This window comes from Alosa alosa, chromosome 6 (assembly GCF_017589495.1).
Source record: "Alosa alosa isolate M-15738 ecotype Scorff River chromosome 6, AALO_Geno_1.1, whole genome shotgun sequence".
In the NCBI taxonomy this organism is placed as follows: domain Eukaryota; kingdom Metazoa; phylum Chordata; class Actinopteri; order Clupeiformes; family Clupeidae; genus Alosa; species Alosa alosa.
This window is the reverse complement of record NC_063194.1, coordinates 22911402-22926401: the sequence shown is the minus strand read 5'-3', so window position 1 is coordinate 22926401 and position 15000 is coordinate 22911402. Positions and strand designations below refer to the sequence as shown.

Sequence of the window (15000 nt, the reverse complement as noted above, 5' to 3'; positions counted from 1 at the left end):
GAGAGAGAGAGAGGGAGGGAGTGGGGCTGGGATGGGACAAGTGGCAGGCTTTTATAGACACGGAAAGATGGAGAGACAGAGAGGGAAGGAGGGAGAGGTAGAGAGAGGGAGCTCAGGGAGGGGTGTACGAGGGGAGCACCGAAGGGGGTGGATAAATGGGAGCAGAGGAGGGTGGGTGAAAGGGGTTGGGGGCTTTTTGGGGGTTTGGTGTGTGTGTGTGTGTGTGTGGGGGTATGGGGATGTGTGCCACTGAAAAGCTGGGGGCTGGAGATTGTTTGTGCTTGTCCACTCAACTACAAACAGCCTCTGACCCCTCCTCCCCTGTTCTCTCTCCGCCTGCATAACTTGGGTTTTGTGTGACCAACTGAGCCAGTCATCCACTGGGAAAAATTACAGAAAAGAAGGAGGTATTGATCTCTTTTTACTCAGACACCCTCAAACTAATAGAGTGAGACTGACTGACACACAGACAGACACAGACAGACAGACAGATAGAGAAAGGAAAAGAGGCATGTCAAAAGAAATGGATACTGTGACAATTATAGCATATTGTAAACCAAAACCTAGATAATATGACATGTCATGACAGAAGAGGAGAGAGAGAGAGATGGAGGAGGAGGAGAGAGAGAGAGAGGCATAGAAGAAGGATTGGATGGCAGATCTACAGCAGCGATAATGAATGAATAAAATGAATGGGAGTGAATCATTGAGTGGTGGGGTGCACCTTCTTCTGGGAGGCCCACAGCCCAAGGTGAGCCCATATGAAATCTACACGGCTTGGTCAAAGCATCTAAATCTTGTTTGTCGACCACCTTTACCTCTTCTCTACACCTCATGCCACCCCTCCCTCTCTCTCCTCCTCCTCCCTCTCTCTCATCCTCTCTCTCCCTCTCTCTCCTCCTCCTTCCTCTCTCCTCCTCCTCCCTCTCTCTCATCCTCTCTCTCTCTCTCTCTCTCCTCCTCCTCCTCCTCCCTTTCTCCTCTCTGCTCCTGTCCTCTCCTCTCTGGTGAGACTGTTTTTCGTTCCCTGTCTCGGCAGGAGGGTAATGATGTCACGGAACACTGGCACGATTATGTAATTGGTAGAAAGAAGAGGAGAGAAAGATATGGGTGCATTAGTTTAGATGGCTATTTCCTTTTGTGCCAATCTGAACCATCGAAAGACACAGTGAGACAATAATGCCTCTAAACCATGCCTGCTCGATTATTTCTACACTTACAGAATCACAAGCTTCAAGCTAAGAGTGATTAATCAATCAAAAAGTTGGTCAATAAATAGATAATGTCTATAAAATATACAAACTCAGTTTTTTAAGAATGAATGAAATAATACACGTTAGAACACAGAGGAGCCACTGACAGACTTGGGAAATGTTGTGTCAAGTTTTCTAGACTTTTGAAAGAGTAGTTTTCTGCACAAAGCCATTAGTATATTAAGTGAAAATATCAAGTCTTCTTAGAAAGATGTGTCAGTTTCACAGTGGCACATTGAGCAACAGACTTAATAGAGTTAAGCTTGTTAGACAAATCCATGAGCATGGTCAGAGTCTATTGTCCCCTCAGCACAACGTCATGTACCAGGTAGCAATGAGCCCGACCAGCTGGGAGAAACCAGCAGGAGACCCGTCTCAAATCTATTGCCACCCTATCGCCATGGAGACCTCAACGGGACAATCACTTCAAAGGATTTATGGTTGAACTTTAGTTGACTCGACTCTGGAGGGCTGGCAGTGGGCTCTGGAGGCCTGACATGAACCCAAGGGCCTTAGAATCATGTGCTCCCATCATGGAAGCTCCATCGATCACATTATAAGTAGTTAGAAGTAATTAGGCATCACACTGCTGGAACAATGGAGATCAGATCTGACCTAACTGTACCCTGTTTTAAAAAGAAGTAAAAATAGACTTATTTTTCACTGCCTTCAATGATTAATTATGATAAATGCATTTGAACTTGAACAACAATAACAGCTTCTGTTGCATCATGCTCAGGGTAGAAAGGAGAAGTTTGAAACTGCATTGTCCCCACAACATAATTGTGAACCCTGCTGGGGTTGAGCAGAATTATGAAACAGATAAACAGCTTATGTATGCACCAGTGACACACAAAGAGGTGACTGTAGAACTATTTGAGGATCTGCATATAGCTCATGGACAAAAACAAAACACCATGTTTACATTTTGTGACTTACATAGACTGTGGCATATATTCGGAAATATCTATAATATGTATATTAGTAATATTTCATGCATTCTGACCAGGTTACACATTTTATTGGGTTTGATATCTTGGCAGTATCATCCCAGGGGTCTGGAGCAGGACAGGTCCAAGAGCTGAACAATGGAAGATGCCACTTGTAATACAGGTGTAGAGGATGTGAAGTGAGTGACAGACCAACAGAGAGTGAATTTGCATCGGACAGATAGCGTAAGACATACTCAAGATATAACAACCTGCTTTCACGGTTGATTAGCTCAAGCAGTATGATCAAATGAAGTCTTTAAATCTAGACATCAGCAACAAGACCAGTCGGGCGACTGCAGACCCTCGTCCTGGTCACACAATATTAACCAAAGGGAAACCAAATTCCATCATCAAAATTCAGTGGCGAATCAGGATGATCATGTTGAAGGACGGAGATATGGTGACCCTAACCCTAACCCTAACACAGTCACAAACAGATGGAGAGACAGAATGACCGGACTAAAATACCCTCCTCCCCACTACCAGTTGCTCATGGTAACTAGATAATTAGATAGAACACTTCTAAGTCCAAACGCCCTCTCTAACCATTCACATTGGCATTGGCAAGGTGTAGTTGCAGCTGACAGGAACCTGCACCAGTATCGTAACATCAGTGGGAGCTTTTTCTTTGTCATTAATTCAGTAGTAAAACTTACATCACCTGCTCCTCCCATTCACCCCAGCTTACTGTGGGAACTGGGAGGCTCCAGCCAGACTGTAAATAAACCCCACTAAGGTTGTTGTGTGCCTAGTCTGTTAGATGGTAACCGTGGTCTGAAGAAGTCAGTGGGCTTAGAAATGACTGGGAGTACTTTTCAGGGTAACTGCAATTGAAATAGGGCCCTTGTTAATGGAGGGTAAAAAGGCGGGCGGGCGGGCGGGCGGGCTCACTGTAAGTCCTGCCGCAGAGGATTAACGGGATGGTGTCATCATGAAGTCCCCTTTGGAGCGTATTGGCCCCCTGGATGGCTGGGGAGCCCACTGTGGTTGCCTCAGATCCCGTCACTGGGAGAATCACCCTTGGAGAGTAAGCATTCAGAGAAAGGGAGAGAGAGAGAGAGAGAGATGGAGAGAAAGGAAGAGAGTAGAAGAAAATAGTGAAAGAAACTTTGTGGCAGTGGCATCATCTCATGAAAAAAGAAATCAATAAACAAAACACAAGTGTGGAATGCAGAAGAAAATGGGAGAAAGGAACAGAATAAACAGACAGCAAAGAATCACCTGATGCCCCCCCCTCCCTTCTCTCCCCATTCTGTGGTTGGTTTTCAGGAGCCAGGAAGAGGTTGAGTCAAACAGCTGATTCATGTGAGGGGGGAGGCGATGGAGGGGAGGGGCTGAGGACTGGAGTGGAATCCTAATGTCGCCCCTGAGGACTGATCTACTGCCAGGCTAAAATGGCCCCCAGACTGCAAGACTACCCCTTTCATTCAGGAGAGCTTGTTCTTTCTACTTTCCTGTCTGCCTTAACTTTGTCTTGAAGGTGTGTGTGTGTGTGTGTGTGTGTGTGTGTGTGTGTGTGTGTGTGTGTGTGTGTGTTTGTGTGTGTGTGTGTTTGTGTGTATATGTGTGTGTGTGAGAGAGTGAGTGTGTCTAAGACTGTGTAAGTGTATCTGTGAGGCGGGTGGTTATAAAACAGTTGGAAAATAGTATTGAAAAAAGGAATTCCAAGGCACTCTCCTTCAAAATAATTTCAAAACCCTTTTTTAATGCCATTATTTCTTGAAAGAAAAGTACTGAATATTTGAATTTGATTTACGGGAACAGTCCGCTTCCAGACACATCCGGAGTGTTAGTAGAACAGTGGGAAAAAGACAAATAGCAATAACAGACACAGACAGCCAAGCCAGATAGCAGCACTGGCCAGTAACCTTCTCCAAAACAATGTCTGGTCACAGTTTGGGGCTAAGGATGATGGACCAGCCCCCAAAATAGTGGAGGACAGAGAGCAACGTGCCCCCCTCTACAAAGCCCAGATCACCCGCAACAAAGGCCCATGGGGACACTGCTACCCCCATCCAACCCTCTGTCAGCATAACTGATGGGGTTCCAGAGGATCAGACACATACCAGTTAACACACACACACAAACACACACACACACACACACACACACAAACACAGACACAGACACACAAACAAACAAAGATGCTTTAATACACAAAGACGCACACACACACACACAGTAAGCGTCTACTGTAGCTCGTACACTTGCACAGGTACAAAACACAACTCTACTTCAGAATACAGTATACATGGCAATAACACACTCACAGTTATTTTTCAGTTGGTCCAGTGAGGCGTGCGTGTGTGTGTGTGTGTGTGTGTGTGTGTGTGTGTGTGTTTGAGGTGTACAGTATTGGCATGTCAGAGGACTGCATGGCCAGAGGTTGACAGGGACTGGGACGGGGGCTTGTGGTCGGGTGGGGGCTGGATTTTTGGGAACACCTCTGCCACACCATGACACAAAGGCGCAATCGCCCCCATGGATAAAATAGAGGGAGAGGGGGGATTACTCCTGTCCCATAGCCGGACAAAAGGCCCTTTGTGGGGAAGAGGGTGGGTTAGCTGGGGGGGGGGGATTGGGATGCATAGGAATGTTGGGGGTCCCAACATCAACATGGCCAGGAATTCTGTCTGACAGCAACTGGGCAGATGTCAACAGAGCTCCAAACCATATGTACATACCTCTCATGCCTATGGTTACATGCCTAATCATACAATAGTTTTACATAGAGATCTGGAGGGATTTTAGTTCTCAATAAGAATTGTGGGGACTTCTTGCTAGGAGAAATTGCAACACATTGAGAAAATCTGGCAAGACAGCAAGACTTGTTCATCTAAGAGAAAACAATTTGAAAACTGATTCAGGACATGGAGATTTAGTTCTGACCTTGCCTGATGTTTCAGGGCTCTCTACCGACCTGGCACATCTAGAGCAGAGCTCACAATGCTCCATAGCAACAAAGTGTAGTTTCTGTGGCAAAACACACACACAGGCTTAAAACATGTTTGCAAGAAAACAAGGCAATAAAACAACTGCTGCCAGCCGTTGAGCAGTTCCACCAGACACGTAAAGGAACCTTTGTTTGTCTTAAAGCCTCTCTCTGTCCCACTGTTACTTTCTTGGGCAGCCATCTCTCTCTCTCTCTCTCTCTCTCTCTCTCTCTCTCTGCTTTCATTCACTTCAGAGACAGGCAATTAGATAGAGAGAGAGAGACAGAGAAAAGAGAAGGAGGCAGAACGAAACAAGTAAAGACAGGAATGATTTCACACAAAAAAGACATCAGTTCAGTAGCTTCCCTTCTCTTGACTATAATGAAAGGTCCCTATTGAAAGAGATGATGGTGACTGGCCAATGTGCTCCAGGCGGCCTCACAGACAGCTAGAGGCCACCGGCAGCAGTGTCTGATGCAGTCCAGGCTAAGGACGCGTGCGCGCACACACACACACACACACACAGCAACACACACAGTTTTATACACAGACCTTTTGGAACACTGCACTTGTGAGTATTTAATTTAGAATAAATCCAGTGAGGAGGACACAGGCCTGTCAGGCAGATATTATTTTACACACAATCACACACATACCTTTTGTGATTAATACTGTTTTCAAAGTCTTTGGTGTGTGTGTGTTTGTGTGTGTGTGTGTGGCCTTGAAGAATAAATGTGTCCAGGCTGATGAGGAGTAATCACACTGCACCACAGAACTGGACTGGACTTCCTGGCAAAATACCAGCAGGCTCTCATCCACCAGAGTGGCCATTACAAACCAAGAACCAGACAAGACAGATGGGATATTTCAACATAATGCTTTTCTTTATTGTAAATAACTTTGATACACTGGACTTTGCACTGCAAGTCCACCGTCGTGATACATATTCATTCATGTATTTATATAGAAATTCATCAGTTGGAAATCTTCTGCTTACCCCAGGGTTCACTTTAAAAAAGATTTAATTTTCTTTTTTTATCAAACAAGGTCTTCCAAAACTTTGTGAATACTGATTTCTAGCTGCCTTGAGTCACTCACTCTAGCAGCCTTTTAATATCTCACTCGAGTCACGAGCAACACGTCGTTAACATCCCAAGAAAATAGTTCTTTAGTTTAGTCCTCTGTCTTCCATTCAGACACAGAGACAAATAAAAAATTAAAACAAAAACAAGTTGATATGGAAAAAAAACAATGTCATTAAAGAAAGAATGAAACGTTGAAATACAAAAAAGGCACCAGGTGGCGCTGTGGTCGGATTGCTGCGGCAGGAGGACCTCCAGAACCCTGAGCTAAACAAAGTCGTCATACGGCCAGGTGAAGCTGCGCCCTCTTGTGGCCAATGCGCTGTACCAGGCAGCTGGGCTGAACCCGTCCATCTTTTAAATCTCTCAAGTCTCCCACAGTGAAAATAAAGGCCCCAAACTGACCTCCACTCCTGACTTGACCACATCTGTGCGAAACCATTCACTCTGTCTTTTTGCTCTCTTCATCATGCATGCTCAATGCTCCCATAGACCACAATGCAACACACAAACATACACTCAATCTCTCACACATGACTTGGAAATCATTCTCTACTTATCTGCCATGGACCCAATTGCAATTTACTAGCCAGCCAAAGCCCAGCCTTGGTACAGGATTGGCCATTGAGAGCTGACACTTCATCCAGCCCTTTAAACAAATACACACAAACATAAACTGTGCTCTCTCTCTCTGCAAAACCAGCTGCTTTTACTATCTGGAACTACTTCTTTTATGTCCTTTAAAAAACAGTAGAAATCTCTGATGTTTCTAACATAAGCTTACTCAAATGTTGATTGGTCTAGACTCAATATCTTATAAAATATATAAAAATATATTTATGCTTGTGTTTTTTTTTTGATACACAAAAAAGAAGAAATAAAACAAACCTTTGGCCAAAACACAATAACAAACCTTTGGCCAGATATAAATAAATGAAAGAATTTCACATTAAAGCATAATAAAACCCAAAGGCTGAAGTAAAACACAACTGGTAAAGGAACAGCAATGAAACATTCATTTTCAAAAGTGCTATGATCCAAATGGGTTTAACAAAACACTGCTGCATTGAGCTTAAGGCACTAACACCTCTCTTTTAGGCCAGAGGGACCACTGACTTTTGTCTTTGACATGCATGTAGCAGATTATCTACATTTGAACAAAACTGACGGCACTTTAGGTTTTACCATGCTGTGGCAACACATACAATTAAAAATAAAACAACAACAACTAAGGATAGATTGCAAGTTATTGGCTTTGCAGCAGTGACTTCTTTCCCCTCATGCTTCTGTAGGAATATTTCTACTTGAAGGTCTGAAGACACTTAGCTGCTGCCTTTTGTATCTGACTTGCTTTAGGTTTCACCTGTTCTGAATTCTGGACTTAGTCAGCCACTATGTTATGAAGGTACTCAGTAAGAAGAGCACTGTGATGTCTCATCCTCTTCCACAATATGTCACAACAGAACCAGACCAATGAGATCATCATTGTTCACTTTGCCACTGCCAATCACTTTCAGAAAAGGTTGCTGGGACAGCGGATGTGACTATTAAAATCATTTGAACACCTGGGGCCCAAATTTAAATGCCAGGCAAAGTGCAAAGTCTATCAACAAGCAAAGTTCTCCTGCATGAACTATAGCTGTCTTGTGCCATGTGGGAGCATTGAGCAGACTCAGTGTTTGAGGGTAAGGTCTTGCTCATGGTGTTAACAGGGCCAACTCTCACACATTGGATTGGCGTGAGAGCGTGTGGAGCCAATCAAATGAGTCTCACAATCAGCGAGTTGTCAGCCCTGTGTTACAGTAAATCAGCTAATTGATTTAGCCTAGTTGTTAAATTAGCTTTAGTTAGACTTAAGACATTTTTCATCATTCAAATTAGGGCCCTAAATGTGAAATGTCATGAGGGTCTGTGCCAGATTGTCATGTCACGTGCTGTTTGTCTTTGGTTTAACCTCATATCAATGAGAAAAAGATGAATCTGTCTATTCTGCAGCTTCTTGTTGAGGACTGGATGCCTACCTTCCCCCTGCAAGTGCTGTGACTGTAATGGACCACAGGGCAAAGGCCTGAACCCAGCACAGCTAAGGGTCCTCACTTATGGCCATACCATCAGCCATCAGCAACGGCTATGTACACCCAGAGAAAAGTACACATACTGCACTTGAAGTGTGTAACCATAGTAACCACAGCGCCTTGGGGCAAGCAAGAGCATCTATCCCCGTGTTGGGCAATTGTGTCTCTATGGCAACCCTGGAGCATTCCACTGCGGGTGGTTAAAGGTAGGGTAAGCGATGCTGGATGACGTGTTTGTTTACGTTTGTGTTTATGTTTATGTTTCTTGGAAAACACTTTTGTCTAAGGCGACTTACATTGTATTTGAACCAAAGACCAAACAAAACACACCAGAGAGGTAGCTCACCCCTCCCTTCAGTGCTCCCCGAGAAACCCCACACAGTGTTTTGTTATTGTTTGGGGGACATGCTGCCCCACCTTTCTTTGTTTCCAGTTCACGGAGCCAGGGCTGTGGAAGAAGACCGGGTTTTTTTTACAGTGTTCTCAGAGAATGAAGAGCTAACAAATGATGAGGAGATATTCGCTGAATGTTACAAAAATGGTTACATGTTAGAAAAGTAGCTTACCATCGCTTACCCTACCTTTAAAGAATCCTAAGTCTACTTTTAAAGGACATGCTGAGGCAGGCAGCTGCAGCAGGGGTCAAACAGAGGGCAAACCTAAAGCTTATCAAAACTACCCGGCTAAAAGTTCCTCTGTTTGGCTAAAAACATTCATCTAAACAAAACATAATAAAACATGACACAACAAAACAAAACAAAACAAAAAAAAAATTGTAAAGACATTTAAATAATTTAAACCGGCTGGATGGAATGAAAAGCAAAATAAAAAAAAACATCAATCATATCGGTCATGTTATGACCCCCGTGCCTGTGTGAGGTGTGTATAGGACAACTGGTCACTTTGACACAACATATGAGAGGGAGAGGGAGAGGCTTTAACTTTTTGGTACCCGTTCAGTTCTGTAACAGTCAGCTCATTTCAGCAAGCATGCATGCAATGCTTCCGTATACGTGAACAACCCGGTGTCGAGCATGAAAAATGAAACCTCAATGTGTATGTGTGTGTATGTGAGTGTTTCTGTGTGTGTGTGTGTGTGTATGTGTGTGTGTGTGTGTGTGTGTGTGTGTGTGTTTATGTATACATGTGTGTACATGTGTGTCTGTGTCAGTCAATTACTCCTTTGATAACATAGGAGCAATAAGCTCCCTGGACATGGCAACACAATTGGCTTGTTCATCTCCCTGTAGGTTGGACATAAAAGTGGTAGCACACCCTGTGGCGCCACCTGCTGTTCGGAGAACTGGAATTACATAACATACGCAACTGAATAAGGCAAACATCTTGTGACTCGGAAGGATTGTGGAAATCAGGTGACCTGTTGAACATTTGGTAGTGCTATGGATTTAGCTGACCTGGAGGAGCACTTTGACTGCTCATGTAAATATATTGTCCATCTGGAGGGATGCTGCTGTAGGCCCCAAAAGCCTGGGAAGCGGGTAGATGAGCCAGTGGGGCCAAGGTGCCCTCAGCACTGGATCTGCGAGAAAGGGTGTCTGAGGAGCTCCTCAGCGCTGGGGCGATTCTTGGCCTCCACAAAGATGCTGCGCACAAAGTCGTGCGTGTGGGTGGAGATGTGGGACGGTAGCAAGGGGTTCGTGGGCTGTGTGGCGATCTTAAAGATGGCCGCCATGGCCTCGTATTCAGCCCAGGGGGGCTTCTCAGTCAACATCTCCACCACAGTGCAGCCCAGGCTCCTGTTATGCAGTGACACAGACAGACACACAAACATAGGGATAAACATTATTTTACGTGTGGCACTTAAAACTAATTAACACTTTATTAAAGTCATGACATCCATTCACAGATTAACGCACACACACAAACACACACACTCCACATAACAGTGCAACAGTATGCTACTCTCTAGGCTTTTATTTCCAGGATTGCAGGAATGTTTTGGTGGAAACTTTTTCCTGGCAAAATTGTTGACAATTAAATCCTGTTATTGCTGGCTCCAAGAGGCAGCACCGGCAAAGAGCACTGATAGAGCTAGGAGTGTGTGTGCGTGTGTGTGTGTGTGTGTGTGGAAGCTATCCCGGCATGCCTACGTTCCTGGCCCCCAGGGGTACTCAGAACTCGGAACATTCCACCCAACCAGTGCAGACTGGCTCTCAGCCAATAGCATCTCTTTCCTGATGGAAACAGCCAATCAGATAGTAGAGGAGAATCCCTGGATGGCAGGACGACGCTCCCCTTTAAAGGACCTTGCATGTTTTGGGTCTGCCTGGGTTTTAAACTTTTTGTTTGCATGTGTGTTAAAAAAAAACATTGCCCTTTAAATATGCCTTCCCTCTCTAAAAATAGATCTGTTCCTTTTCCGAAAAATGTCTTTCCTTTCCTTTCGGTCCTAAAATAGAACTTTCTCTCCTCTAGGAATGTTTCTTTTCCCCTTCACTGCCATTCCCACCGTCCACTGACCACACAGGGGTTCCCACAGCTTTGAGTGGACAGAATGAGCCATGGAGCGGTGCAGCTGAGGATGCCCAGTCTCAGCCCACTAGGGCAGTTAGCCAATGAGAAGACAGGAGACAGCAGCCCCACCCACTCTCATTATGATTCTGTCTCGTTAACAAACGCCAATATTCCAGCGGTCAAAACATCTCACACTTTCACTGGCTTTGACAACTAATTAAGCTGTATCCTGGCAACAGGTCCACTGAAGGCAAATTTTGTCTCAAAAAAGTGTCATGTGGGATCAGCGTCAGAACTTGCAGCCTCTTAAATATTTGTATGTGATTTGAGCTGAAAGAACAGCAGCTATGCCAAACATATCGCCTTGATAGCATCTCCTTTCAAGACCTCTTCTGTCACAATGACAGTCACAGTTCACACTCAGACATTGTATCTTACAGGCAGTGTTAATACATAACCCTCAACTAACCTAGTAAAAGGTGTTACACAAATCAAGGCATTTTTTCCATGGCCTTGTGTTGGGTTTGTGACCCACAGTCACACAGACTCCCAGATTCCCGGCTCTCTTGTCTGGGTGTCGATCTTAGTGGAGCGGGCAATGTGCTGGAGCACAATACTACATATTACTACAATACACTATATTTCTGATATGTTGCTGATTGGATCATAAACGGCCACAGCATGTTACATGCTTCAAATGTAAAGCACTTTGAGCTACATTCTGTGTATGAAAGGGGCTATACAAATAAAGCTTATTATTATTATAATTATATTACCAGACGTCAGCCTTGCGTCCATATCCCTCGCCGCTGATCACCTCCGGGCTCATCCAGTACGGCGTGCCTGTGACGGAGCGGATGCCTGTGCTGGACATGCAGATGGTCTGCAGGCGCTTGCTGGCCCCGAAGTCGCCCAGCTTCACGTTACCCACCGAGTCCCGCAGGATGTTGGCACCTGTGTGGAACAGGACTCAAGGGGGTCAAAAGGGGGACAGCTCATCTTCGCAGATGGTTCTACAAAGGTTACTGACAACAGGATCTTCAGTTTGCAATAAAAGGTGTCAGAAGGACCCATGACATTGATGATGCTTCCCTTTAGCATGACTGTGGTACGGCTCCAACCTCTACAAGCTCACTCTGTTTATTAGGCCAAAACAACGTGACAACAAGGTGATTAATCCTAAACGTACACTTTTATTTAATTTAGACCTTATTTTATAATATATCTACTGCACATTCATTTCAACACTTTGAACAAAAAAAAAAACCTTAGTCTAATGTGGATTCAGTGCTCCACAAAAGCATCTCATGGTGATGTGCTTGTCTGTGGATAACCCTATCTACAGGGCGAAGATCCCATCACTGCTCCAGACGTCTTTACCTTTGATATCTCTGTGGACGATCATGTTGCTGTGGAGGTAGGACATGCCCTCCAGGATCTGCCGCGTGTATTTGCGGGTCACATTCTCCGTCAGCGCCCCGTACGCCTTCAGCTGGTCCTTCACTGAGCCCTGGCACACAGAGACACGACTGTTTACACAACACTGTCCTGACTCTGCCTGTCACATCGCTCTGTCAGCACCCTGGTAATGACTGCTAAAGTATCATAGTTCAATCATCATAGTTCAACTCATGACATTAATCCCTCTATATTGTCATGCATCTATTCAGACAGCCAGGATGCTGCAAATTGTTTCGGAAGAAACTGTCAGATCAAAGACTGTCTTTCTGGCAATTCTCACATGAGGACCAGATCGACTGCCTTTTCAAGAAAACAAAATGATGAAATTGGCTGTAAACCTTCAATCCTTTTCATCTGTGTTGAATGTGACAGGACAAAGCCAAAGGCTCATGATGAAGTCAGTTGCTCATGGTGACAAGAAGCTACCAGTCAGTCAGTCTGGTGGTAAGATTGTGTGGGGTGTGAGTGAGGGTGTCGTCGTACCCCTGGCATGTACTCCATGAAGATGGTGAGGGTCTTCTCATTGTGGTCCCGCAGACAGCCGTAGTACTGGACAATGCGCTCGTGGTGCAGATTCTTCAGCAGCTGAATTTCACACTCCAGAGCACTGACCTCCTGAGGAAGAGAGAGAGAGAGAGAGAGAGAGAGAGAGAGAGAGGAAGAAAGTGAAAGAGGGGGAGGAGAGAGAGAGAAAGAGAGAGAACTTTAACAATCACTTCTAACCATAACAAAACCAAATGTCACAGCGAGATAAAGTGAGAGAGAAAGACAGACAGGGTCAGATAAGGTTTACAAGAGACACAGAGACAAACCAACTCCCCCATGAAACAACCTCCACTGGACTGCCTGAACGATTGCCAAAGAGAAGGGATGAGAGAGACAGAAAGAGAGAGAGAGAGAGAAAGTAAGAAATGTACATAAATTAGCACAAATTTGTGCTACCAGACCTCATTAAAATGCCAGACTTTAGGATTAAACAACAACTGATTAATATCAGGGCATCCACAAGTCATGATGTGTGTGTTTGTATGTGTGTTTGTGTGTGTGTGTGTGTGTGTGTGTGTGTGTGTGTGTGTGTGTGTGTGTGTGTGTGTGTGTGTGTGTGATTGTGTATGTGTGTGAGTGTCTGGGGTTGTGCGTAAGTGCATATGAATGTAAGTTCATATGCCTGGAAAAGGGAGGCAACAGAAGGTCCCAATACTCCCATTATACACAAACATGCACACAAACACACAAACACACACATACACGCACACACGCACAAACGCACAAACGTGCACACACACACACACACACAAACACACACACATACACGCACAAACGCGCACACACACACACACACACACAAACACACACACACATACACACACACACACACACACAGACATGGGCACACATCATGCTTACAAACACAGCACACAGCCACTACCCCCTCCCCCTCCACTGAGATACAGGAAGTGACAGTGCATGTTTTTTCAGGGGTAGACAGGAAAGGATTTCAAAAAAATACAGTGAGAGCGCAAGGAAACAAGATAGAGAGAATGAGAAAAAAGAGAGACACTGAAAGTCTGTTTTTCTCTCGGCCTTTCCCCCCTCTTCTTGTGCCATGCTGGCTTCGTATTGTGCGCACTAGAGGCATCACGAGGCAAAACCTGAACCTTGAAACAAACACAAACACACAAAAACAAACATAAACAAACACAGCTGTGGAGGCTTACGCAGCGCTCCACCACGGGGTTGGTTGTGGTTTGGCTTCCCCTGCAGTCAGGGATAGATTTCATCCCAGGCCTGGGTTCCACAGAGAGAGAGAGAGAGAGAGAGAGAGAGAGAGAGAGGGAGAGAGGGAGCTCTTTTTTCCATGCTACAGTTATTCCATCCAGCGGTTCCAGTGTCCTTTAGCTGTGCCTGTAACTGTGACTGGAGATCCTGGATGTCTGCCCTAACTCCCTGTCTCTCCTTCTGCGTGTCTGTGTGCGTGTGTCTGTGCGTGCGTGTCTGTGTGCGCGTGTGTGTGTGTTTGTGTGTGTGTGTACCAGCACCTCGTGAGAAGGCAGGACTTGAGAAAGTGAAGTGTGTGTTTTTGTTTTGGTGCATGTGGCTGCTCCAGTGAGCAGCGAGCTTCCGCAAGGTCTTACCTTGCTGGTCTCCGGGCTGTCTGGGTCAAACTGGACCTGCTTGGCGGCCAGCTCCCGGCCCGTGTCCACGTCGTAGCAGAGGTAGACCCGGCCAAAGGCCCCCTGGCCCAGCAGCTTGCCCCTCCGCCACGTGACGGGGGCACTAGGGGCTGCAGGGGTCAAATGGAGAGACAGCAGGGTTAGGACACAGTTCACCATCATGGGTCTTACACTACCTGTATCTTTCACTGATGGTCATGCACTGGCAGAATGTGACATTAAAAAGCATGAAACCTAAAGGAAACAGCACTGTATCATGGGTAGGCAAGTAAGACTGTATATGTCATATGTATGTGTCATATGGATGTGTCATGCATATGTGTGTATGTCCATCTGATTTTGCTGTGTTCATGTGTGTGTGCATGCGTGTGTATGCATGCTTGTGTGCATGAACATGTGTGTGTGTGTGTGTTTGTAACTGGGCCTCTCCCACTCACACTTGTGAGCGACAGGTCTGTCCTGCGGCCGGAGGCGTCCCTGGGCGTCCACCATCTGCCAGCTGCTCAGGCTCTCCTCGCTGCCGTTGAGCGAGCGCCGCGACGGCACCAGGGTGAA

The 15000-nt window shown here is 45.4% G+C and overlaps 1 protein-coding gene across 2 annotated transcripts in view; it reads right to left on the bottom strand.

Annotated features, from left to right (window-relative positions):
- Positions 1–6041: 6041 nt before the first annotated feature.
- The window catches only part of map3k3 (mitogen-activated protein kinase kinase kinase 3), a 28473-nt gene continuing 19514 nt past the window's right edge, over positions 6042–15000 (bottom strand). For both annotated transcript variants that reach the window (XM_048246525.1, XM_048246526.1), the window contains 6 exons: positions 14883–15000; positions 14407–14555; positions 12755–12886; positions 12191–12320; positions 11587–11764; positions 6042–10092 (listed from right to left, as the gene is read on the bottom strand). The exon at positions 14883–15000 is cut by the window's right edge and continues 44 nt beyond it. In XM_048246525.1, the coding sequence (XP_048102482.1) occupies positions 9864–10092; positions 11587–11764; positions 12191–12320; positions 12755–12886; positions 14407–14555; positions 14883–15000 (936 nt within the window). In that variant the 3' untranslated portion in view covers positions 6042–9863. The remainder of the gene's footprint in view (positions 10093–11586; positions 11765–12190; positions 12321–12754; positions 12887–14406; positions 14556–14882) is intronic.